Genomic DNA, 26,693 nt, shown 5'->3' on the forward strand with positions numbered 1-26,693 from the left:
TAGCAGAGGTCCTCCTCTGTGGTTCCACATCAGGGTAGAAGAGGAGATGATGCGTGTTTATGTGAAAGAATGTAGTGTGGACCTGAATAAAGGTGCATGCATAAAGACAAGAGGACAAGATTTATGCTCTGTAGGTTTCTATCAGGTGTATAGGCTCTCTGTATTTTCTCAAATGCTCTTGAAAACAAGATTTAGCCAGTAAGACATGCCATCTTTTATTTCCCTGTTTCAAGGATGGTTATGGAAATATTTCAAAAAGCCTAGCTATGGGTGCTTAATTCCAACATTAGGGCCGATACTGAAACCTAATCATCTAATGGCTTCCAAAACCTCCCAGGAAAAACACAAAGAGACTGTAGACAAATAAGCAGAGCCTTAGGGACAGATTTCAGGATCAAAATGAACTTCCCTTGGGCCCTCAGAATCAGGAAACAGGGTGGGACTGGTGGGGGAGACGTGCATCCGAGCACTCTTCACCATAAACCATCTGCAGACCAGGTGACTGTGGTCACTAGGCAGAAAGTGACCCTTGGCGCTGAGAAAGAGATGCAAGAGTGGTGCAGGAGGATCAAACACTGTTCTTATTCTGTGGCCGCTGAAAAAAATCCTACACAATTCTGAGCAAAAATGTAAAGTGAAATCATTTAGATTGTATCACTTGGATTTTCATTGAAAGTAATTTAGTTCCAGTTTGCAGGCAGAGGTCAATTTAAAAAAAAACACAAAAGAACTTAGGTTATTTTCTATCAGTTGACACAAACAAGAACAAAAATCTACACTGTACAACCCACACCTATTCCTTCCTAATCGCTCCATGTTGACTCGCTGGAAACGCAGATTCTGTTTATTCTGTCTAATCTTCTCTATTTACAGAGACTACATGAAGATGTGCCTTGTGGGAACTAATAAACTGTTCCCTGCCAAGAAGGTAAGCCTGTTACAGCCTCCACCTAGTATTGTATTTTTATACCATTTTCAGCTTATTCTCTCCTTCCCATGAATATTTTCAATCTATAAAACCTATGGTAGTTCCTTTCCATTCCAGCTCCTTGCTGCAATGGTCCTGTGCAATGCACAGGCAGCGTGGGACAACCCATTCGTGACATGTGGGGACACCCGGAAGAAACTATAACCTTGAGTGTGAGTGACAGAACCCAAGGGACCAACCAGGTGGTTAATCAGAGACCCCAACAGCAAGGGTGAATGAGAGCTTGTTGCAAAGGAATGAAGCGAAGGAATAGAACTTCAGATGCTTATTAAATGTTTGCAGTAAAACTGGCTCAAGATTAGAAACTAATATTTGATTGTTGTAGTCACAGACCTTTTCTATCTTAACCCTTAGGTTCAACTTCAGAAAAAAGAAAAAGCCAGATGTATACAAACTAGAAGAAAATTTGCTAAGGAGAACATGTAAAAATTCACTCAAGGTGGTAACATTCAAGGAGGTGCTCAAAATACCTGGAAAAATGTTTGATTTTTTTTAAAGGGGGCCAGGGATATAACTCAGTGGCACAGTGCCTGCCTGGAAGGCACAAGGTCGTGAGTTCAATTCCCGGTATTAAAAAAAAGAAACAAAATTATAGTAAAATATATGTTGCCATAGTCTCCTTCAAAACATCTCCCACCTTCAAACATACTGATCTCATCATTCTTGGCACTTTGTGAAACAGTCCTCTTTTATATATTTACAAAGTGTGATTAAAAATATGATGCACATTGCTACTGAATGCCATACACACAAAGGAGGGCTTGTGAAAACGTGGTGTGTCCTCATCTACCTCATTCACTCGATTTCACACCATGCAACTTCTGACAGACTTACGCTGTGGTTCAATAAAAATAGGAAGTAGCTTCTGATACTTTAAAGACTTTCAATTTCTTATCCATACAATCTGGTCAGCAATATATTAGGAACTTCTGCCTCAAGGCATCAGTTTTCCTATCTAAGGAAACTTCCAGGGTGTATTTTTGAATAGCCCTTATCTTTTTGTACAGAGAGCAGAACTTATGTAGTTTGTATTTTAAGTTTTCCATGCCATCTATTCTTACACCAGAGTCCATTATGAAATAAAACCTAATCAAAGATGGAACCCCAGAATACAGAAACGTCCTGCCACAAATTCCAAGTATCTCTATGATACAAACACCTTCTTTGTTACATTACTGTTGACAGCTGAGAGGTGAAAGGATGACTGACAGCCAACTGCAACCAATGATAGTGATCAAAATGACCTTCCTGCTATCTATTTTTGAGACCACTACTATGTTCAATACTTTTCAACTTCTCATTCTGGCAAAAGAACCCCTCTACATCCCCAAACCATTTCCTTCCTATGCACCATGCTGTTCTGGGGCAAGCCAGACTGACTTATGATCCAGGACACTATGAATAATGTCTAACTTGGCAAAAGTACCCCTTGAAACTAGATGTCCAGGCTATGGGATACCTGGTCATCACAGACCTGAAAGCCTCTTAAAGTGCCATTGTGCTACTCAACAGCTCAGAAATCATTTTTTTTTCCTAAAGGTGCAGTATCGAGAGGGCAAAGAGTGAAGAAGAGAAAGAAAGAAAGAGAGAAAGAAAGAAAGAAAGAAAGAAAGAAAGAAAGAAAGAAAGATAGATCAAATCATGCCAAGGATTATACTTTGTTACAAAAACCTCACTTCATCCAATATTTGCTCTCTCCCATCCCCAAATTAGGCCCAAACCTGAGAGAACGAAATGAAAATCAGAGTAATTTGTAAAGATAAGATATTACTGCCACCCACACTATCATACAAGAGTTCTACCAACTAAGAATTATAATGAAACTGTATAGAAATGTTTTCCTCATGTATCTCGATGATTCAAAGAAATCTAAGCATCCAAGAGAAAAATAAATTTATCTTGAGACAATGAGGACATATTCTTACTCCTATGCCCTTAGGATTTCCACATTGCATAGCTGCTGAACAAAGGCAGCTTCACTCTAGGCCGACTTCTACTGATGTGTCCCAGTACCTGCGGATGGCCACAGTGAGGGCCTCTGGAGAGCTGGCGCATGGACAGATGACCTCCTGCCGAAGGCCTTTACTCTGGAAGACATTGAGAAACGCATCACAAGAAGAAATAGACCCTAGAGGGAGAGAGGGACAATGATCAGACAGCTGCAGTGTGGTGCTCCGTGATAAATACCTTAAGATATAAAACAGTTTTGAAGTTAGGATTTGAGCACAAGCGGAGTTAGGCAGCATGGAGAAATAATTTAGTTAATACAATTTATTATTATTTTACAATGAAAGATCATATTCTTAGGGTCAGGGAGTTAGCTCAGTGGCTTGAGTGCCTGCCTGGTAGGCTCCAGGCAATTGAGTTCAATCCTCAGTACCACCAAAAAAAAAAAATATTTTTCTCACACTTATAGAACTCAAACATTTTTAAAATGGAGCTTCTACACTTAAGACATACTGTCTGACTGCTGAAAATCATTTTAGTGAATTTTCTAGAACTCATTCCACCACTTTTAGGATGCAAGTTCTGAGAAATGCAGAAATCTAAACTAAATAAATAAAACTTTACCCTGTATTAACCCAAAGGGGACTAAGGTACAACAATTATTAGAAAGATTTAAAATAAACCTATTTTCCAATACAGATTTAGTTTGGTTTGTGCTGTAAAGATGTATTGTTCTGTAAAGAAATAATTAAAAAAACAATTATCTATTCAATTATCTCACATTTAGACAATTATCTTACAAATGAAAGAGTCATTTATATAATTAAATTATGTTTATAAGCTCACTTTTGTGCATCAGGCATTCAGGAAGAGCAAGCTGCTATAGGTTACAAATATGTGTGCTGTACAGTTGACAAATGTAGCCAGAAACATCCTTTCCATTTATTTCATTCAGCTGGCTTCTGGCTTTATATACTCTTCACAAAAACAAGCCAGGTAGCTTCTTATTTCAGTTGATTATAGTATTTCTTACGTTGTATACAATATTCTATAAAAGTGCTAAACTGCTCTACCTCAGTATTTTGCTGTTATAGGATTTGATAATGATGCTCCAATAAAAATGACGGATTCATTTACTGACCAATAAAACTACCACTAGATCCTAAATTAATAAGATAAGGATCACTCCATTTCATCTTCAAAAACTTTATGATTTGGATACCATCTTACAGCTGAGAAGATAGGATTAGAAAAGAAAGTCTCTGTGTAAAACTGTGCTGTTTCACTTTAGCGCAGGACTACTGTGTACAAACACCTTGTTTTTAACCATTCTGCTATCTTGCCTTTAGGCTACAGTGGATAATACCAGTTGGCTATTTAAAGCAATTTTTTTTTTTTAACTACAACTGAAATTACAAAAAGACACATCAAAGCATGAAGAATGACACCTGGAAAACAAGCAGTTCTATGCTTGCTTATCTTTCAAGTTAAGTTGGACTTGTCACTTACAGGGATTTGCTCCATCAGCCACTATTAACATGCGGAGTGAGGAGAGATTGACGTCTCTTTGATCTCTGTGTGCTACCAATGCCCAGTGCATATCCCTTGACTTCACACAAGCCACCTTTGCTACAAAGAAAAGCAGAAGTTAAAATGTGTCACCATCAAACTGTCCAACACTGAAAACAAGAAGCAATTGTGATTCATGGGGAGTGGTAAACCATTTTGTCACAAAAATACCAGTGAGCAGCAGGGGAGACCAACCTTTGTACTGGCAGACTTTCTGAATCCAGGAAAGGGGGTTCACCTTCATCAGCGAGTAAGGGATGCTGATCACATGCATCATGTTCATGACACTCTGAAACCAACAAATACACACACAAGAAGCAAGCAAGGCAGCTTTAATATTACATGAGGTCTTGAGAATGAAGGGGAAAAAAAAGACTGAAAACTACCATGATTTGAAACAGACACAGGGAGATTTTTAAGCAATTATGCTCCACATAAGTATCCAAAATGACATCTCTATTACAAGGGCCCCCAACTGGCACTGTCATCCTTTATCAAGTGGCACTACCAAAGATAAGACAAATATCTCCTATGCAAGGCTATGCAACAACTTTTGCAAGACTTTTATCTTCAATGGCAAATTTGTGGAAATCTTTCTCCCTTGTGGAATAATAGAATACTAGATACCCTAAATATTCATAAGCACTGACTCAGAAAAATAAGAACATCCTAGTCAGATTAGATGTAGAGAAGAGTGACCTAAACATGAATAAGACATTACTAACATTACTGTAAAATCTCAAAAGCCAAAAGTGGTGGAAGAAAGATAGTGAACTTCACATGACTGTTTAGAAGCCTGTTTCTGTAGCTCTAACCTTGACACGTGGCCCCAGGACTCAAGAAAACAGCCACTGAAAGCAACTGGCTCCATCAGATTGTTGAAACCTACATAAGCCAACAACCGAGGGCCTCTAAAAAAGATTGTCATCTTCCTATCACAGGACGAAGGGAGTTATCCATGCCACTCTATACACAAACCAAAATCTGAGTGTTGACACACAGTTTTGCCTAAGATGCAGACACACAGCAAGGCAGGTGGGGCTTACTTACCGTGAGGATGCCGTGCCACAGCCCAACATCCTTCTTGAAGTCTAGCACATTCACAATGGTTTCAGCTGTACAAGAAAGAGACACATGATACTGTGGTGAGGTGAAAACCTAACACCACCTCAGGGATTAATCATGCATCTTGGACGAAAACCACTTCACTACATTGTCATAGAAATTCTTCAGCCATCAATCAGACCACTGGAAAGCACTGGCCAGGCTTTAAATCTAACACGTAAGCAGACAGTGATAGCTACTCACACCATGTCTTAAAAACAGATCCTTTCCTTGACGTATTTTTCCCCTCTTCTCCCTGCTGTGTTCTCTTCCAAAAAGAATTCTTTTCCTTTCTCTCCTGCGTCTCTCCCAGGAAGAGAAGCACATCTTGCTGTTAGCTTGCCTTACATGGGAAGGCAGGAGTCCATTTTTGGCAGTGCCTAGGTCTATGATGCTTGACCAAAAGTGCTCAAAGGTGGAGCTGGCACAATAAACCCAATGAGGTTTACAGAGCCAGGGACAGAAGAATATTCCAGGATTATGTGAGGGGCACATCTCTGGAGAGGAGGTCCTGCTGTAGCTGTGCCCCTGCACAGAACATGTGGGGACAAGCCAGACAGCACAAGACATCTGTTTTAACCCTTCCTTCCCCAGGTCCAACTGACAGTTGTTACCATAGTTACTTCTGCTCACTCTACCTCTGCCTGCCACTTGGCGAGAAAACTATCAGTTCACTAGTTTTCTTCTCCTGAAAGTCCACAGTGGAGCCTGGAAAATCCATCCTCTGAGATTCTTGTTCAGTGGGCAGGAGTGGGACAAAGCATGGGCATTTTTTAAGCTTTCATAGACACATCTATTATGGGTATGTTATGCACCCCCAAGTTCATACTGATAAAGTATTAGCTGACCCCAATGTGGATGTGTGTGCAGTGTGGACTTTAAAAAAGTAATTAATATCAACTAAGATCCTAAGAGTAGAGCTGTAATTGGCATCCCTGTAAGAGGCAAGAGCAACTTCTTTCCCCAGAAACACACTCAAGAAAAGGGGAGGTGAAGACACAGTGAGAGGTGCCATTGACAGTCTGAAGGGAAATCATACCAAGAACCAACTTTACCAGTCTCTGTCTTGGACTTTCAGTCTCAGTTTCAGTGTCTGTGGTTTTAGGCAGCTAATCCAGTGGAATGGTTACGATAACACAACCAACAGGCTATACCAGCAATTAAATTACATTTGCTTGAGTAACATTCAACTGCTTTCACAGTTACTACTAGAAAACACAGGGTCACTCCATCTTGCACCCTGGTCAAGAGAGTTTCTTAGAGAACCAAGGTGCCTGGGGGTCTGGGTCTGGTCCATACCTTCTGTGTAACTGCACGCCTGTGTGAGCGCTTGGCAGTGTGTCAGCAGTGCGATCCTTGTCACAGTCACACCAAGAACACTTCCATCCTTACACGTCTTGTACTGAAATGAGAGACAGTGCATGGCAAAGTCATTCTAACAAGATTTTTGTCCTCACCCATCAGCCTCTGAAAGTATTTAATTCTCTTTTCATTGTTTATTTTACAGGACTAGGGATTGAACCCAAGAGCTCTGCATGGAGCTATATGCACAGCCCGATTAAAACTTTTGCTATTTGCCCAAATTGGGCTTGAATTTGAAATCCTCCTGCCTCAGTCTCCCAGGGTACTAGGATTACCCATATGTACCAAGAGGCCTGGCATCTCATGGTGTTTGAGATACTTTGAGTCTCACTCTTCTAGCATTGATGTTATGATGAGAAATACATGTCAGTTCTCACAGTACACACCTAGACCCAATGGAAGGAGACAGTGACTTACCTCAATATAAGCAGTGTCATTATTTGCATCTTTAATGTGAGGGAACCAATCTCGAGGAGGTTTAGAGAGGTGTTTAGACTCTGTGACAAACCACAGAAGCTTTGGCCAACCTTGGAAATAAGCAATAAATTCCTTTAAGTAAGGAGTACCCAGAAAAGTCTGTGAACTTTCTTTTTCTATTTCCCTGAGGCATCTTCAAACACCACATCAGGTTGGAGGAAATCTTTGGTGTTTCTATTTATCATCAAATCCAAGACAACATCAACAAAAGAGCACCCAAGCCACCAGAAGTTACATCACATCACCCCGAGCTGAGGGGCCACATGTGTCATTGAAGACACTGACATGTGAGCAGATCTGTGTGCTGGAGCTGACCAGGCTTCCCCCAAGTGGGGAGCAGTCTTGTAAAGGACATAAAGGACTCAGGAAGCCCATGAGCTCTCACTGGCTCTTTGGCGTACCTTTGAACTGCGGGATCTCTCCTGTCGGGCTTTTCGGTAGCCCTTTGTGACAAGCATCACTAGTCAAGGCTACAGTAACTCCACAGCTTCCAAGCAAGAAACCTATCTGCTGACTCCCTGCGTCCTGAGAGAGGGCAACAAAGAGAGAAAAGTTAAAAAGCAGAGATATGGCTCCATTCTTGCCAAAAGTCCAGTGTAACCTGAGATATGTGAACAGGAACTACCCTTCCTAAGCCCCTTCTCCCTTTCTGAACACCTAGAGGTGCACCCGGACAGGGCCTTGGGAGTCAGCAGAAGTGGGATCAAACACCAGCCTTGCCATTTGCAATCTATGCCACCTTCAGCAGGTTAGTTTTCTTGCTTGGACTCAATTTCCTCATCTATGAAATGGAGGAAAATAGCCATTTCACAAGTGTCTTTCATGGGACAAATGACAAGAGTGTATGCAAAAGACTCTGCATGTGGGTGGCACTTGGCTGGTCTCATTACAAGTTTGCTATTTCCAGGCTTGGTGGTGCACACCTGTAAACCATGTACTGCAGAAGACGAGGCAGGAAGATGCCAAGTTCAAGGCACATCTGGGCAACTGTGTGAGACTATCAAAATAAAAAAGGCTGATGATGTAGCTCAACAGTAATGTACTTGGATTTCACCCTCAATGCTGAAAAGAAAAAGTCTGTTATTATTTGCCTCTGATTCTTTTCAATTATGTAACTATGATTGTAAGACTTAATTACTGTAGAAAACAGAAAGGGTCCAAGAAAACACTTTGTACTGAACATACTAACAGCAAGTGCCTGATTTTTAAATACTCAAAGACTAGAGATGCAGCTAATATAACAGATGGAGTAGTGCATGAGGCAGAGCCATTTTCAACTAGAGGAATGAAGACCCAGGCCACTTCCTCCAACCCTGAGCACATGACATCTCAACAAAATAACAAATAGGCCACGGCTCTAGGACCTTAACCTACAGACACAAAGTCTGGAAGCTGTTCCACTGCCAGCACTGATTCTGGACTATTACACCTGAGCAGAAATCACAGGTGAGGCTTGTTAGCTGCAGCTGCCTCAGGGACTGCCACCTGTGCCAGTCTTATTATCCATTATAACCAGCTGCTCAGAGAAAGTGGCCCAGTCAATTCGACTCAATTTCTTTATTTTCACTCATGCAGCTCTGTTGCTTTGTAAATGTTTATTTTACAAAATGAAATAAAAGCCCCAAAGTAGTCAACATTCCTGGCATCATAGCACTGCATTCCTCAGACGGCTCTGTGTGAACCCCAATGACAGCCCAGCACAACACAGTAGTGGTCAGGGGACCAGGGGCCTGGCTTGCAGACTTCCCTGGGTCATGCCTTGCTAACAAAACCATGGAACAAAGGGTGGTGTTTTCACCTACACAAATTAAGCAGCATTAATACTTCAAAGCCATAGTCTTTTAGGTGTTTAGTTCACACTTTTCTTTTTTCTTTTTTTTGTCTTTTTCCTTTTTATCGGTACCGGGGATCGAACTCACGACTGCCTGCTTGCAAGGCAGGCTCTTATGCCGCTGAGCTAAATCCCCAGCCCCCACACTTTTCTTAGTGTAGATTTAAATATGATGTGAGCATATGTCTCTTTACATAGAATATTCACAAAGCATAGTACCCAGTGAGGAGGAAGAGGTGTGAGCCTCAGTGGAAGGGGAACAGTCCCACTTTTGGAAACATTCTGTGAGTGCTTTTCCCTCTGGCAATACATTCTCAAGTGAAGGTGCAATCAGGTGTAGTAATGTGAATCTGATTACCACATTCCCAAAGCTGCCACTCCGCAGAGGTGGAAGAGACAGGTGGGATGCCATGGGCATCAGCAGCAGGAGGCGGCTCTTTCCTGACACATGACCACCACACTGAGTCAGCAGGCATGCACCTCAGCTGTCTCCCAGCAGGGAATAGCCAGGGTCAGAGGCACAGCTGCGTGAAGCATCTACACAGACACGGACGACAGGGTGAGCCACTCTGACCTTGGGCCTCCTGGCCAGAAGCCCTATGGTCTTCTAGGTCTTCTTACACCTTGTCTTAACATCTGTACATAATTTAATGCACCAAGTAATAAACTCAGGTACATAAAAGACTCCTAAAATGTAAGAGATTAGAAACCATATGTATAAAAAAAAAAGGAAGGAAGAAACCATCTGGATAGGAGAGGGACCAAGATGCTGCTGCAGACAGCACAAGGAGCTGTCCTCAAACCTGCTCCTCCTCTGCCTCTAGAAAGTCCTTCCCAGGGACCACTGGCTGGGTGGCCAGCCCTGGGCAGCCCTCACCTGACACCAAGTTCCTGCACTGGAGCCACCCCCACCTGAAGCCACCCCCACCGTTGGGCCCAAGGCACGCCAGCATCCAAGACAAGGGGAATGGAGTTCGTCCTGGGCCTCTTAGTCTCTGCACATGTCCCTCAGGTCAGGATGCAAGGCTGCATTCCAGGCCAGTGGCAATGACTTCCCAGGGTCCACAGGGTCCCTGTGCCGTCCCTGGCAAGGTCGTTGCTGCCTCCCTTGGCTGGATCTGAAGCCAACCAAGGATCACCAGCTCAGTTCAGTCTCAGGAAAAAAGGGAATGAAATGAGTCTTCCAAGGACACGCACTCTGACCTGGATTTTCCATGTGGTTTCTCCCTACAAATAAGCATATTCCTTGGTAGGCAGTTTCTTTCTCAGACATAGGCTGACACAGTGCCACACTGAAGGAGGTATGGTCACATGTACCATTACCTCCTCAGAAATACTGGGATGGTGGATGAGCAATCCTCTATCACAAAATTTTCTTAATAACTCACTTTGTTTGTTGAAGAAAAACTATACCAAATTGAGTTCAAACCTTTTGCTTTTAATCTTTCTCAAACATAAAAGGAGTTGACTAGTTGTGCCACTTTCTAAGTCCTTCCTTGCCTATGGCCTCTCTCACAGTACATCCTTGAGAGCTCACTAGAATGGACAGGCCAGTATGGGTATGTTACCAGATGATCACCCATCCTTCTCCTCCTAAACCAGTCAAAAAGCACCTTTCATTCACAGTATTGTCTAAGAAGAGAAGCTTAAACTCATGACAAGTCACTGCCCATGAATTCTCATCCTGGCAACCCTACAGCTACTGGTGTTTATTCAATTTCATCCTTTGCCTACTAAAACTGCTGGCTCAACAGCTTGTTAGCTCTCAGGAGATGATATTAGAAAATAATGTAATGGAGAGATGAACCTTAAACGCATTACTTTGTAGAGTCAACACAAAAGGCTGCAGACAGTTAAGTTTAAAGATAATTATGGTAATACAATCAGGTGGAACAAGGAACCGGCAAAACAAATTTTCCTTATCAGTAATAAGAAACTTGGAATGAATGTATTTTACCAAACATTTTTAACTATCTATATATCTGAGTTTATTACTTTTAATTTTATTAATTTTAACTATTTATGTACCTGAGTTTATTACTTGGCACATTAATTATGTACAGCTGTTAGGACAAAGATACACAGAAAAGGAAAAATAAACCTCATGTGCCCATCATCCAGCATCAACAACTGTTAATGTCCTGTCAACCTGACCTCCTTGTCCTCAATACACACAGACAGACACCACCTAGGCAAGTATCCCCCACCATCAGCAAATGTGGTATGATCAAAAAACATGGTGAATGCTTAAACTTTAACATTTAGTATAGTAAAAGACAGATTGTCATTAATTTCCTTTAAAATATTCCCTCTTGCTTCCAACATACTAATCCTACTGGTTTTGCCACTTTTTGAAGTATTTTGGCAAGTCCTCTTTCTTTGAGGTTCTTTAGTTGCTTTTCTGTGGCTGCCTTGATGTCCCAAAATAGTTCAAAGTGGTTAGTACCTTTCCACCAGGATCATTTTGATTTGGGGGAAGAATCAGAAGTTGCATGGTGCCGGATTTGGTAAGTAAGGTGTGGTGGGACACTCTATAATGTTTTCACGAGCTCATTGTTCATTGGATGCCACTGGGCAACAGTGTTTGCGGTATGTTTTTCTTTAAATTACACTTCATAAAAGGCTTCAAAAAGCCTTCAGAAAGTGGCAAAATAACGGGATGTGTTCAAAGTGAAAGGGAGCATTTTAAGGAGTTTCAGGGGCAATGTCTCTTTTAACTATAATACATCTCTTTTAAACACTGAGTGTATCTTTTGATCATATCTCATATACAGACACAAATGATATGCCCACTTACATGTATATAAATGCACAGAAATGAGAGCCCACATAAATGCACACAGACATGCTACATACTTGTGCACCTATGCACATTGTATACATTGACAAGAACAACCACATACACACCCTGGAGGGGGTGGGGGAAAAAACCCTGGTTATCAGCCACACCATTTAGCCTCACTTCCTTCAGTGAGGTGCCCTCCGTGCACATCCCACTCCTCAGCAGCTCCTCCCTGCTCCTTGCTCCAGAGATCCTTTATTAAAACACTGAGTGTTCACATAAGTTTTAAGCATGTACCAAGACATTCATGTCACTCCCTGCACAGGTCTCACTTAATATTTATTATTGTTATTACTATTACTATTTTGTATTACTGGTGATTGAACCCATGACCTATGCACTGAGCTACAACCCCAATTCTTTTCAATTTTTCTACTTTGAAACAGGATCTCATAAGTTACTATATGGCCCAGATTGGGCTCAAACTTTTCAGTCTCCTGCCTCAGCCCAATTCTGGAATTTCAGACATGAACCAGCATGCCTAGGAGAGGTTCCATTTTAATTGGACATGTCAAACCTTTATTCATGCAAATAAACAATGGTCTAAAATTCTAAGTGGCAACAGATCATTTCCAGAATGCAGTAGAGAGCTACTCACCACAGACAGAATACATCAGGTAGCAAGGACTCTCTGCAACTACTTGAGTTGGAACAGAAAGCTTGGGACAGTCAGGATAAGCCCTGGTGGTCCCGATTCATCTCGCCCAGAGATCTGTTCTGTTCTGCTCTTTCCAAACTGCATAGTTCAACTGCTTACCCTGCCACCTTCACTTCCTAGAATCCCTACAAGTGACTCATTTGCTCACTTTAGGAAAGGTTCCCAGGGGTCTTCCAAGCCTGCTCATTCTCCACAACTTTTGCAGAGCCTGATTCACCAACAACCAAAGTCAATTCAGGGTTACATTCTCCCTCAGAAAATATTCTGGCAAAGAGAGGGCATAGAGGGAAAGCCAGCACTTTCTCTTCAGATAAAGTTTGTTTTCTGTGGTACTTTGGTAACTAATATCAAAGCCACTGAGCGGTATCTGTCACTCTGTGTCCTGGGGGCAGGGAGCCATGGGGCAGGTGGCTCTTCCATGGCTTCCCATGGGTTGAGACATCTTAGGTTCCTGCCATACACCTAACCTTTCCCTCCTCTGACCTTTCTCCCAGAACCTTGTGACCACAAGGTGCTTAATGAGGCCTCAGGTCACTCTTGCCTTGTGCTGAGTAAGTCCAATGACCCCTCTTTAGGAACACAAGGCTCTTAGTGAGGTGACTATCAGGTCCTTGCACAATGGAATAAAGCCCTGCCTTCTCTCAGATGTCACTGTCACACCTTCACATCTATATACTGTTAGAAAGGTGTCTGGTGCATTTCAAATAGACCACACACATTTCTATCACAGGACCCAAAAGCTCCTTATCTTTGTCATCTCTTAGCATCCTAAAAACAGGTAACAGTAAAATCCTTCATAGTCCACACAATACCTACTTGGCTTTCTGTATGTCTGCTTTGGTGGTTTTCAAACTACACCTCACATTTTGGATAACAGGAGGGCAGCCCTGCCACTGTAGACCAGCATGCATATGTTCTCTGAAAGGTCTTCATCTATTTCATTCAAACGGTTGACATATGTGAAGTGGCCTAGTTTGGAAGACGCCAGGCTATGCATTTAAAATACATCAATCTAAACTATGTAATGAGAAAAAGATAATGTAATTATTACTAACAATCACTGCATTATAGTTTAAATCTAAAATATGCCCTAGAAGCCTAACATGTCTAGAGGCGAGGCTCTTGGGAGTTGACTGGACCATGGGGTACTGTAGTCCATCCGGGGATTCATCCACTGATGGGTTCACAGCTGAATGTACAGTTAGGAGCTGAGGGCTAGGGAGCGGCGGGTCACTGGGGGCATGGCCTGGAGAGGGTATATTCTTTTTTTTTCTCTTTGCTTCCTGGCTATTATGGGGTGAGCAGCTTTACTTTACCACCTCCTACCATACCATTTTTGCCCTAGAGAAACAGATGGGCTGAAACCTCTGAAACTGTGAGTCAAAATAAACTGCATTTTTAAATTGCAGGAATTTAGTATTTTGTCCTAGTGACGGGCAAGTGGTTAGTACAGATGATAAATGTTTTGTGCCTAATGACTGAGAACTAGCCCCAAGGCTCGCTAGCCCACAACTGCCCCCCAGATCATCGCTTTACCATTACTTAAGAGAACATGGGAGACTTCAGCCTTAAACTCCAAATCCTGAACAGGTTCCTTTATTTCCAGAAAGCCTCTGCCCACTGAAATACACATCAAGATGAGGTCAGAATAAGGGTAATAATGGGACTAAAAGAATAGCTAGGAAGATGTAGCTGTCATGCTAAATAAACCATCATATCTTTCCACACTTTTACTCAAATGTTAGGATGATTACAGAACTTGGGAAGATTGGGAAGCATTTTATGGGATGTCTATTGCACATGTGGAGTGCTGGTACAAACCCCTATAGAAATTGAGGGTGAGGGCTCACAGCCCTGCCTGACATTTGCACATGCTTACAAAACCAAGCAGGGAGACTTTGACTTTGTATGTAGGAAATTAAAATGGCAACTCCTTCCTCTCCACTTTCAAAAGGATTCCCATGTTCTCTCCCTTCTCACACAAAGAGCTGAGTTTGAAACTTGAGCACAGAACCCACACTGGCCCTGAAGAGTGACAATGCCTTCTATGAGGTAGCAGAATGTTTTCTTAAATTGTGAACCAATATATTTTAATTTTAGTGAAATCATAAAAACAGATGGATGTTTCTTTAAAAACTCTTGGCTACATGGAATTACTGTGTTTCAGAGGTGAAAGTTACCCAGTTTGCCTCACAGAGGCACTAAATGAAGCAGGATGACTTAAGGGCAGGGCCAAGGGCACATCTGCCTCAGGGGTTTCATCTCGCTGCAGATCCCTCTCCTGTGGCTCTGACGGCTCTGTGGATGCAGCACCACATCTACTGCCTCCACGCAGCCCTCTGCCGACCTTTCTCCCAGATGCTGTGGCCTGAGTGGTCAATGAGCAAATCAACCTGTGGGCTGAGTGCTGGAGATGAGTAAGATGTGTATGAATGTCATTCGTTTCTATACTCTGTACTTAGATCAGCTTAGTTATCCTCATAAAAGAACAAGGTCTGGGGCTGGGGATTTAGCTCAGCAGCATAAGCACCTGCCTTGCAAGTGTGTGGTCGTGAGTTCCATCCCCGGTACCGATAAAAAAAGAAAAAGACAAAAAAAAAATTGTTAAAAAAAAAAAAAAAAAAGAGCAAGGTCTGATGAACCCCAGGTAATCTTGGGACATAACAATGTCAAGGTATCTGAATGAGAATCACTATCACCGCTGACAACAAAAAGAGAATAAAGATACAGCTATCATTTCTCTGACTTTGTAGTTCATCTGATACCATGGAGCATGATTTTTCTTCGTCTTCATCATCATCTTCTTCATCTTCTTCTTCCTCTTCCTCCTCTTTTTTTTTTTTTTTTTTGTAGAATCAGGAATTGAATGCAGGGCTTCTGTACTAAACTATATCCCACCCCTTTTATTTACTGCAAACAGTTTTTGCTAAATCGCTCAGTTACTCAAGGTGGGCTCGAACTTCCAAACCTCCTGCCTCAGTCTCCAGAGTGCTGGGATTACAAGCATGTGCCACCATTCCTGGCTGTGCCAACCATTGTTTATAGACTGAAAATAGTTAGCACAGTGTTCTACTACCAAGTATGCTTACACTACACGTCTGGTAAAAAGCACTCCGCAGTTAAATCACGCTGTGTATATAACTGTTCCCTCTATAGGGAAAACTGAAGAAAATCTTTTCACTCCTAGAAACAGCAAGAATATGTTCACGCATCTTGATTCATAACCAGTTGAGATGAAAAGTCATTTTAGAAACTGCTACCTGAACAATTCCCCCCCCCATGGTACCACAGATTGAACTTAGGGCCTCCACACTGAGCCATATCCACAGCTCCTTTTAAAATCTGAGACACAGCATTGCTACATCACTAAGTTACCCAGACTGGGCTCAAACTTGCAATCCTCCTCCCTCAGCCTCCCAGAATGCTGGGATTATAGGTATGTGCCACCATACTCAGCTACATCTCCAAATTCTTACCCAACAGAACATTCAATTGCCACTAAGCCCATTCCTTGCCTCAAACAATGAATCCCAAATTCTTTACCTTTCTCGTGAGTGGCACTTCGATGGGCACAGGGACCACTTCAGCTAGCAGGCAGCCATAGAAAGCAACCATGAATGCAGCTGGGTCATTGTTGGGAAACACGAGCGCCACCTGGAGGAAGGGCCAGACAGAGGAAGGAATTCCAAAATTAACAGGGTCTTCCACTTTCTAAAACCCTATGGCAGGAATTCTCCTTTCCTCAGAGGGTGAGATTAAACTCTAAGGAAAAAAGGATGCTGTAATAAAAGTGGAGTGATCTATGTAAGGTGCACTTTATTAAGAGGTATTTAATGTTTCCCACTTTATGTGTAAGGCAGTAACAGCCACCATCTATAATACTCTTATCAGAATACAACTACCCTTATTGTTGCATATCACCTTCCAAATTATATATTTAAGTGAAATTATGGTGTACATAGTAATTTTAATTTCTTATATTTTCAACGAATCTTCAATGAGTTTGTAGACAAATAGTGCCTTGTAGTTTGAGACACTCATCTTAACTGTAATTAAATCATTGTATGCTTACTCCATGGGCAGCTGGGCAGAGGACCTGTCTGGGTCTCACTCCCAGGTCCTCTGCCCAGCTGCCCATGGAGTAAGGAGTGAGACCCAGACAGGGATCAATTCAGAATATATAGCACTTTTGAGTTCTGGGATTTTATGTGAAATTCTGGCCTCTGTAAGTCTAAGTCTTCTCACATGAAAAACCAGAACAGTAATAGAAACTGTGTCTTAAGAGTTAAGATAAAAATGAGAAAGTGCATGTAAAGAATTTAGTGACACCTGACATATCTCATGCATGAAAGTTAATTACTAGTAGTAATAGAGGTTATTGCAGCAATATCAGTCAACTAATGCTGCATGTACACAGGTTTCGGTCATTATTGTTACAAATTTTCAGTAAGTAACTGCCTGTATGTGGTTTCTAGAGCCATCCATCCTCTGTCAAGTTCAACCAACCTCAGAATAATCATGGAGTTCTATGAGTATGGATAATCTATGTTACCAAATAATGGATATGAATTCTCAATGTTTCCTAACAGTCCTTACGAGTATTGTATAGGATGATCACTTTTCCATGTAATTGTTTATTCTCATATCAACAGTTTATTATACCCTTACCTATCAGGGTTTTGATATGTTCCATATTGTGTGAATCAATTTTTACTTAGCTTGACAACATTACCTTTTATATTCATTTTATCCAATTTCTCCATAACTTTTAAATTAACCTTGATTTAATTTTAGTAGACATGCATCTAAGAAATATGTTATGAAATACGCAATTTCATCATTATGAAAACATCACAGAAAATACACAAACTAAGATGGCTACAATTTTACTGGGCGATGTAACTTAGGAGATAATTGTCACACAGGTCAACATTGATTAAAATGTTGTTAGGTGGCTCATGATTGCATTTGGAATGCAGCTCATTTAAAATATGCTCAACTTGCTCTCTTGTTATCCCAATCAATGCTCTGTCTTAAGTAAAGCTCTGTATTCTTGGGAATTAGAAAGCTGCCATTATTATATACAGACTACTCTATTTCTGGATTCCTGCTGTGTTTATTTTAATAGAAGCTCCTCTCACGTGCTGATGCAGCCATTAGTGTTATTCTTCCTTATGAACAATTAAGTTACACTTGTTTTCACAAGTGCATAAATCCCTTGATTTACCATCTATGCATCATTTTTTTCACTGCTTCAGTCTGGAATTCCAATTATTTACCTTAAGAAGGTCCTAATTACAAGTTATTTATTTTAGAATGAACCATTAGGTAAGGAATTCTACTTGATCTCAGTATCTGAGCAAGCAGGTTTCCATACAAGGATTGCAATGGCAGCTGAGAAGAAGTGGGTTGTATCTTAAATTTAGTAATGCTGGTAAGTTAGCAACCTAGAATAATTGAAGGAAACAAAATTAAGTAAAATTGTGAATTATATGATGATGTCTTTCCATATGACCTTCTTGGACTCTACAGCAACTAGATATGGTACAGAAGGAATAAAGCGATTGGTTTATTTATGCATACAAACCACAGTCAATGACTTTTAAAAATTCAATGATGCTTGCATTAGCTACAAGTGTTCTGCCTTCATCTGAATGAGTGCTGACAATGTTTTTTTTAGACTGTGATCTGACAAAGAAACAACATTCAACTAAAAGTTGACAGGTTACCACTGCTATACTCCTTTCCCTGAAATAGACTAAAAGTCTTGAGGCAGCTGACCAGGCCACAGCAGAAAATGCTCAAGACAAAATTTCATACAGAAATGGTGGTTGCACCCTTTCGGAAAGCGATAAACACAAACTGTTTAGTCTTCCCAGGAAACTAATTCTGGAGGCTGATGTCCTCATCAAAGTGAGACAAAGCATACAAAGAAATAAGTGACATTCCCACAGCCAGCCTGTGGAGCAATCCTTTCCCAAGAAGTGATTCAGGTCTAGCTCCTGTTCTGCAATAAGGGTGACTGCTCAAAGGAAGATTTCATCTAGGATTTAGAATGCCCCCAGCTTACCACTATTTAAAAGATCGTGCCATAGGGTTGTGTTATAGAACTTTGTAGTTTCCTGAAATATAATTAAATGTCATGTTATCAAGCACAACAGATAAAAGCAGAATGTAAAATCGTTCACTACTGCAAGCTCTCAACAGTATAAAAGTAATGGATAGAAAAGGGTCAAATCCGAAAGGGTGTTTTGGGAATCAAAATTAATTTTTATTAAGGGAAACTGTCATTTATATAATTTTATTGCTTTCCTCTAACATCTGAATCAGTTGGATACGGCTGTGGTAGCAAAGCATACAAAAGCTTCTTTTCCATAAAGTTTTTTTCATTCAATTCTCAATGCATTCCTTTGCTGTTTTACTGTAGCTAATTATCCAGAGAACACAGACGTCAAGAAATCCGGAGCCCAAAGACTACACTTCTGATTGTGTGCGAGCCTTTAACATCCAACTGATTCCCAACTTCTTCCTAAACTTTTCTTCCAAGACACTTTATATACCTACCTCTAAGCAAAGAAATTCTCTCTTCTTCCCTTTGTAAACCATGAACCTTCCCTTTTGAGCTTCACACTATTTCTGGTACTTGACCAAAACAGCAACAGACTAACTTTTTTCTCCCAGAAGACTTCTCCAATCCTATATACACCCCGGAATAAAAACAACCTCTTCTGAAATAATTCAATCATATCTTTTACTATCATTTGGGGACCTGTATCACTTTCAAATTTTTATTTATACATTTTTGGAGACAAGGCTCTCAACTGTGTTGTCCAGGCCTTGAACTCATCCTCCTGTCTCAGTCTCCCAAACAGCTGTGATTACAGGTGTGTTGTACTTAAATACTTACACAAAAGCTAATTATCAATATGTCTGTTTTTTATGCTCCAAACTTCATAGAGGATGCCTGCCTTTTTATTTTACATGTCTCCCACTACTGAACTCTGAAACACTGTTTAACTGAGGCATTATAGATGCCTTTATTGAAGTCTAACAAGGGAGTCAGCCATAGAAAAAGTACTTACACTTTTTAATGCTACGACTGAATGCTCATTATTGTGAGGAAAAGATTTTATTGAAAACTGTTACTATTATTATTGGTCTGAGAGTTTTGCTATGCAGTACAGACTGGCCTTGAATTCACTTTGTAGCACAGGCTGGCCTTTCAAGAGATCACAGAGATCCTCCTACCTCAGCCTCTCAAGTGCTGGAATTATAGGTACGCTCTGCTAACACACAGCCAAAAATTAATTTTCAAAGAGGATCAAGAAGCCTGTTCACTGGCCAGGGATTTAGCTCAGTGGCATAAGCACATGCCTGGCAGGCGTGAGGTCATGCGTTTGATCCCTGGTCAAACAAAAAAACAAAAATAAAGAAACCTGTTCACTAGAAGAAGAGGTCTGTATCATTTGGTTTCTGTAACATACATGCTTCTATAATAAAGACCTGTACACATGTACCAGACAACATCCTCACAGAGTCTTTAAAGAACAGCTTTTAAAAGTAGCTCCCCCAAGCCAAACCAATAATCTTTTTACATATTTTGTCCTATCAAAACTATGCCTCTACTTCTAGATATTTTAGTTAAACCAGAGGACATATGTTTTAATTATTACTGGACTGAAACCTCAAAGATTGAGGGTCTATACTACAAAACAATTCAAGAAATTACTAAGATCATGAACCAAAATACAGATAATGACAATATTATATTACAATCAACTTTTATTGTGCTAAAAATATAGGTAACAAAATTTATGATTTTAACCATATTAAGTGTACAGTGGAGTGGCATTCAGTACAATTATACTATTAAAGGCTCAACAGGATTCATCTTAAGAACCTTCCTACCCTCCCAAATCAAAAGTTGGTCTTCATTAAACAGTACCTCCCATTCCTCCTGCAGGCTGCGGCAATCTCCATTTTTTTCTAAGAACTGACCTCACAATACTTGTATTTTTGTGTCTGGCTTATTCCACTTAGCTCAACATCTTCAAGGTTCATTCATGTCGCACATGGAGCGGAATTTCCGTTCTTTTAAAAACTAAATGCTATTCCACTGAATGTAGGTACCACAGTTGATTTATCAACTCATCTGTCAATAGATGTTATGGTTCTTTCTACTGTTTTGCTTTTACAGACAATGCTGCTATTAACAGAAACATACAAATACCTGTTTGAGAGCTTGTTTCAATGATTTTCCATCTACAACCAGAAGTGGAATTGGTGGATGAAGCAGTAATTCCATGCTTAGTTTTTTGAGGAAATACTGTCTTCCACGGCGGTTGGGCCTTCCCACCCAATATACAATGAGGATAGTTCCCACATCCTTTCTAACATTTCATAATTTTTCTAATTTGAAAAGATCCATTTCTTATTATCTATATTTTTGACTTGGAATTCTCAAATCAGAAATGATGAGTTTATTTTCATTTGCTTACAGTTATTTCTAAATCTTCTTTAGAAAACTGTCTATTTGAATCTTTTACCCATTTATTTATTCATTTATTTTTCGGAAAAAAGGTAAACAAAATTTCATAATAAAATAATAGGAGACTAACAATAGTTAATACAGTGCTTATTGTTATTTTTAAAGTATTCAGACTGTTAAGATATGCTGCCCTTTCTCTAATTGGAATTTTTTCAGTGTGGTTTAGTTGTAGAATTCTTTATACATTCGGAATGTTAACCTGTTATCAAATACATAATTTGCAAACATTTTCTCCCATTTTGTAGATTGCCTTTTTAGTTCTCTCAATAATAGCTTTTGGTGCACAGAAGTTTTTAGTTTTGAGTAAATACAATTTGTATCTTTTGTTGTCTTACCCAATTCATCACTGCCAAATCCATCATCATGATGTTTTTCTCTATTTTCTTCTGAGCACTGTATCATTTTAGCCCTTATACTTTAGGCATCTGTCAACTTGAGACTTTTAAAAATAATGTTAGGTAAGGGTCCACTTCATATGCATGGGGATATCCAATTTTCTCAGTTCTGCTTGTTGAAAAGACTCTTTTTCCTGTTGAATAGTTCAGGACCCTGTTGAAATAATTTGTTTTTCTGTTTTCTCTATTCTGTTCCATTTGACTCTATGTCTGCATTTAGGCTAGGGTCACACTACTGTGATGATTACAGCTTCGTAGTAAATTTTGTAATCGAGAAGTATTACATCTAAAACTTTTGAAAGGTAGAGACTAAACTTATTCAATAAAAAAATTGAAATGAATCATAGTACATCACAATATTGTGAAGTTATAGCAATCTTTAAAAACTTTCATCAGCAGGCTCATGTCTTTAAAACATTTCAAATAAACTGAAGCTCATATTCTTGTTGAGTTTTGGCACCCTAGATATTTTTATATAATTCATCAGCAGTCCTAAGGTATACCTAGGAATCTAAAGTACCTAGCAACATATAAGAAAAAAGGTAGCATATTAAAAGGCATGAAAACTAGGTTCTATATAAAGTTCCACATTTAAACTGGGGTTTGATGGTTTGCTCAGCTATAACATTAAAGTGAAAATACTAATACCTGTCCTCAGCAACCTGTTTAGTTGCTCTAAGCATAAAATGAAAATGTGTGTTCCAATGGAAAGCAATAGCTTACATTAAGAAGTTTCACATGAGAAAGAACTATAATGATGGTTTGTGCCAGGAATGTCTCACTATTGTAATACAAATTTCTAATGTAACTGTCCTGCCTGCCCTGGCCAGTGATACTAGTACATTTCAACTGAGGACACTGTACATGACAGACAACAAAAGCTGAAAGAATAGATATGAGCGCTGGCTGTGTACTTTCAACCGGTAGATACTTACCATTTCTAACCCAAGGGGTCTTGTGAATGAGATAAGAGAAAATCTACATGATTCACCAAGTTGTTGTTAAGATCAACTGACATTTTGTATGTAGTTGCTCCTGGTTCTTAGTAAACGAAAAGAAATCTTCTCTTAGTAGTGTTAGTAGGAAAATGGGCTGAACACTAGGGTTGTAAGTTAGAAGGTAACTTTTCTATAAAAGGCTATAATTTACAGATCCAATAATTTAAACCGCACGTACCCTGTCTCCAGGCCGCACCATAGGTTCTTGCTTTGTACCTAACTTATGCAGGATGTTGTAAGCAACCTTCATACTTCTTGTCCATAGTTTGCCTATCAATACAAAGTATAAAAAATTACCATTTAGATATGCATTTTCAGTTCTGCTCAAATACACACATTTAACTATCTTGCAGATATTCCCCAACTGAAAGTCTAACGTATGCATCCATTTTCCTTCCCCTACCTTGGGTCTGCAAATAACTAAGGGAAGAGACTGTCACAAAAAAGGGCAACAGATGGACAAGACTAGGAACTGGAAATAACAGTAGAGAAGTAACAGAGGTTTTAAAAATGAAACTTCAGAAGAGACAGAAAACAAAGAAGAAATAAAAACCCAACACAGGCCATCTTCTGCTTTGTGTATAAACCAGGAAGGAGCCAACAGGCCATGCAGTCCCAAGGCTCTTTATCTAATTAGTTAACCATACACAATCATAGGAATGGGCGTCCACAGGAAGGGGTATGGTCTTCAGAATTCTCTCTCTGAAAGATAAAGTTTATCTAAAGCTCTTTTCATTTTAAGCCTTCAACTGATTTCACGTTCCTGGAATCAAGATGAGGCATAAGCACACAACAACTCTGACTCATCAAAAGAACTGTGAATATCTCAGTGAGGTTCCAGTATCAAGCAAAATTCCACTTGGTGTTATAGAAGTTGTGAGGAATCATTGTTATAGAGAGTAAGCTACATGAGGGGGACTGCAGGAGTACCACTGTTTTATGTTGTACCCAATTGACTTGTATCTCTCATTAATGGGCCATTTTATATAACTGTAGTGAGCACAAAAATAGGTCTGAAAGGTTAACTAAAAAACAAATACACACACAAAAAACTAATCCCTAGCTTTTCCAAGGTCTAAATTCCTCAACTTCAAATTTCCCTAACCCCAAAGTTTTGGAGCTATGAAAGTAAAATGCATGGATTTAGATAAAGATAATGGTAAAGTACTTGAATTATCTCTAATTTTTTGAACTCTTGAAAATAGGATTACTTTCAATCCTACAAAGTAGTACTAAAAACAAAAATTTAAAACAATTTTAAAGCAATTTTCCTAAAATTTAACAGCTTTTTAAAGAGCAAGCTCTGAAAGACTTGCATAGTTTCAGTTCTTGGCTTTGTCCTACCCCCTGTCCTGTCCCCGTTCCTTAGTATTATCTGGCTGATGCTGAATAATTGGAGATGGAATAAAAATGGTTACAATCTAAAAGGCATTGTTGAACACAAAGGTCTTTCATAGTCTAGTTTCAGAGATTCAGATGCTAATAAGAGTAGTCATCAGTGTTAGATGTTAATACAAGAATATAATAAAGAATGATTTTTATTTTAATATTTTGTTACTACAATGCAAAAAGTAAATCAATAACTTTTTTGGTTTACAAAATATTTTTAATCTTAAAAATCTTGAATTTTTCCTATTTAATATTGGAATTACAGCTATCCAAATTAGTGTTGTTACTGTTTACCAATACAGGATTCACCAACTTGAATCTTGCAGAACAAAGAGAATGTTGTTTGCTCTAATTCATAAGACAGTTTCTGGTTTGTACTATGTACTCAATGTTTCTTGGTTTTATTAATGTCAGAAGTAAACTTTGCTCAAAGTTGTAAGTATTTTACCATAATTCTTGAATATTAAATTACTAGATATAAGACTTTATTTATGTCTCCTTCTCCCATTATTTTTAAATCTTCACTTCAATACCAAAGGTCTCAAGATTGACCCCTTCAAATTCATTTAATGTTCTGAGATTTTTTTCCCCTTATAAACAGCCATCAGTCCACTAGAAAGATCTCAGAGTAATCTTCCCGCTACACATTTTATAACTTCAGATTCCTTTAATGTGATCAATGTTACGGAAAAACAATGTTAGTTTAAAAGTAAGAATTTGTAGCAATTGAAAAAAATAAGGTGCTATAAATGACAAATTACATCAGTTAGCACCACTACAGTTTATCCAACTTAAATTCAGTATCATGAATTTATACAACAGAACTGTAGTTTCTACAGTCAGTAAAGAACAAAATAAACACAAACCTTTTTGTAAAGTTCTTGAAATATACTTAATATTTTACACCTTGCATTTTTCAGACAAAAGACTAAATTACGCTGCTGATTAGAGAAGATACAATAGCTCTTTACTGATGAAGATGTGAAAAGGATGAAGCACTATTTGCCTACATATGAATTTTAAGTTCATTTGGATTTGAACGAGGAACAAATGGGCTGAAAAGGGCCAAATGGATAAAAAATGAGAGACTCAGGTCATAAAACTGCAGTGGGCACTAGAGGAGAGATATCATTAGGTACCCAAAACACTGAAAAAGCTGCAGAAAGCCCAGTGCTTTTCTACTTCAGGCATCTACAGTTTTTGAAACACCTGTAATAAAAGTCAAAGTAATAAAACAAGAAAAGAAACAAGGAAAGTTGAGAAGATGAGCACAAGCATTTGTTTGGTAGAAAAACAAAAACTTAGATACTAAATTGACACCAAGAAAGGCTGGACGAAGACACTTTGAAGTCTCTTACAGGGAAGGCATTATAAAGGGAAGTTAATGGTACAGAATGATTTATTTTTATTAAGGTTATGAATTTTGTGAATACTCTTTACTAGGTTATTTTAGTGGTAAGTGGAAGATGCAAATATAAAATCTTGAAATTTATGACTTTCATTTTTCATGTGTTTTTTGTATTGAAGATCTTAAACTTCTCGGCTGGGCATTCTGTTTCACTACGCCTTGGCAGAAAGCAAAATGTTGGCTTTGAGGATAAACTACTAGTGTTTAAATAGTATAGTTCCTCACTTACTCCAAATTACTAAGCATTAGAACAATTCAAATTCAATGACCATTTTTTGTCACTCTTTTCAGCAATGTCCAATCTCTGGTCCATCTTAACACTCTCCTATAGTATTGTACCAGCAATACTTATTTTATGTACTGATAAGCTATAATCTTTTATCTGGAAACGCATTACTTTCTTATGGTCCTGTAATGAGTAAAATCTAAGACTGACTAGCAGCATAAAATATAGAAGATTAGAATATAATAAAATAATTGATTTCATTAGCCATATATGATTGTAGGTATGATGCTTGGATGAATTCAAACTTGTGCTAATAATGCATGTACTCATGCATGCACACAGGTTGGCCCAGAATCTTTCCAGAGACAAAGAAAGGCTAGCAGTGATCAGCTGTCAAGAAGTAGCAATTACAGTATACGATTAACTCTATTGCTAAATTTGGTCAGATATGAAAGCCACACAGGAAGGCCTTCTATCTTCTTTGAGTAAAATGTATTTCCAAGAATATAATTGAAAAAAAGGAATAAAGCAAAGTTATTGTGGGCCACATTATCCATTCATTTTAAAACTACCCAATGAAGTCATAACAATAAAAGGGCTGTGAAAACTAAGTTCTGAAATTCAACATGCTCCAACAAATATCCTATTTTGGTCCATGTAATGCATAGGACTACAGCCACTGCCTTGCAGGGGCACCAACTCCCTGGGATCTACTTACAAGTAGGTTGCACAAGTTAACAAAACATTTGGCTCTTAACCTTGATGGCTAATGTAAAAATTGGTGTCTTTTCTACTTGTAGTCAAAAAGGCAATTGTATTACAAAACAAAACCAGAAGTTTAAAAAAGGTCATTTAACCACACAAATGTAGACACATTTGGTTTTTGGTTATTATGCTTGTTTTGTTTTGTTTCTTTTTTTGCAATGCTGAAGCACACACTGTGAAAATAAC

The 26,693-nt window shown here is 39.2% G+C and overlaps 1 protein-coding gene across 4 annotated transcripts in view; it reads right to left on the reverse strand.

Moving 5' to 3' along the window:
• Dip2c (disco interacting protein 2 homolog C) overlaps positions 1-26,693 on the reverse strand; it is a 419,016-nt gene that overhangs the window by 99,613 nt on the left and 292,710 nt on the right. For all 4 annotated transcript variants that reach the window (XM_063260126.1, XM_063260125.1, XM_063260124.1 and 1 more), the window contains 9 exons: positions 22,898-22,989; positions 16,322-16,432; positions 7,849-7,972; positions 7,388-7,497; positions 6,908-7,010; positions 5,555-5,619; positions 4,700-4,793; positions 4,445-4,564; positions 3,002-3,116 (listed from right to left, as the gene is read on the reverse strand). In XM_063260126.1, coding sequence (XP_063116196.1) covers positions 3,002-3,116; positions 4,445-4,564; positions 4,700-4,793; positions 5,555-5,619; positions 6,908-7,010; positions 7,388-7,497; positions 7,849-7,972; positions 16,322-16,432; positions 22,898-22,989 — 934 coding nt within the window. The remainder of the gene's footprint in view (positions 1-3,001; positions 3,117-4,444; positions 4,565-4,699; positions 4,794-5,554; positions 5,620-6,907; positions 7,011-7,387; positions 7,498-7,848; positions 7,973-16,321; positions 16,433-22,897; positions 22,990-26,693) is intronic.

The sequence above is a fragment of the Cavia porcellus genome, unplaced genomic scaffold, assembly GCF_034190915.1.
Source record: "Cavia porcellus strain 051 isolate PalLab524CR breed Dunkin Hartley unplaced genomic scaffold, mCavPor4.1 scaffold_13, whole genome shotgun sequence".
Classification (NCBI taxonomy): Eukaryota; Metazoa; Chordata; class Mammalia; order Rodentia; family Caviidae; genus Cavia; species Cavia porcellus.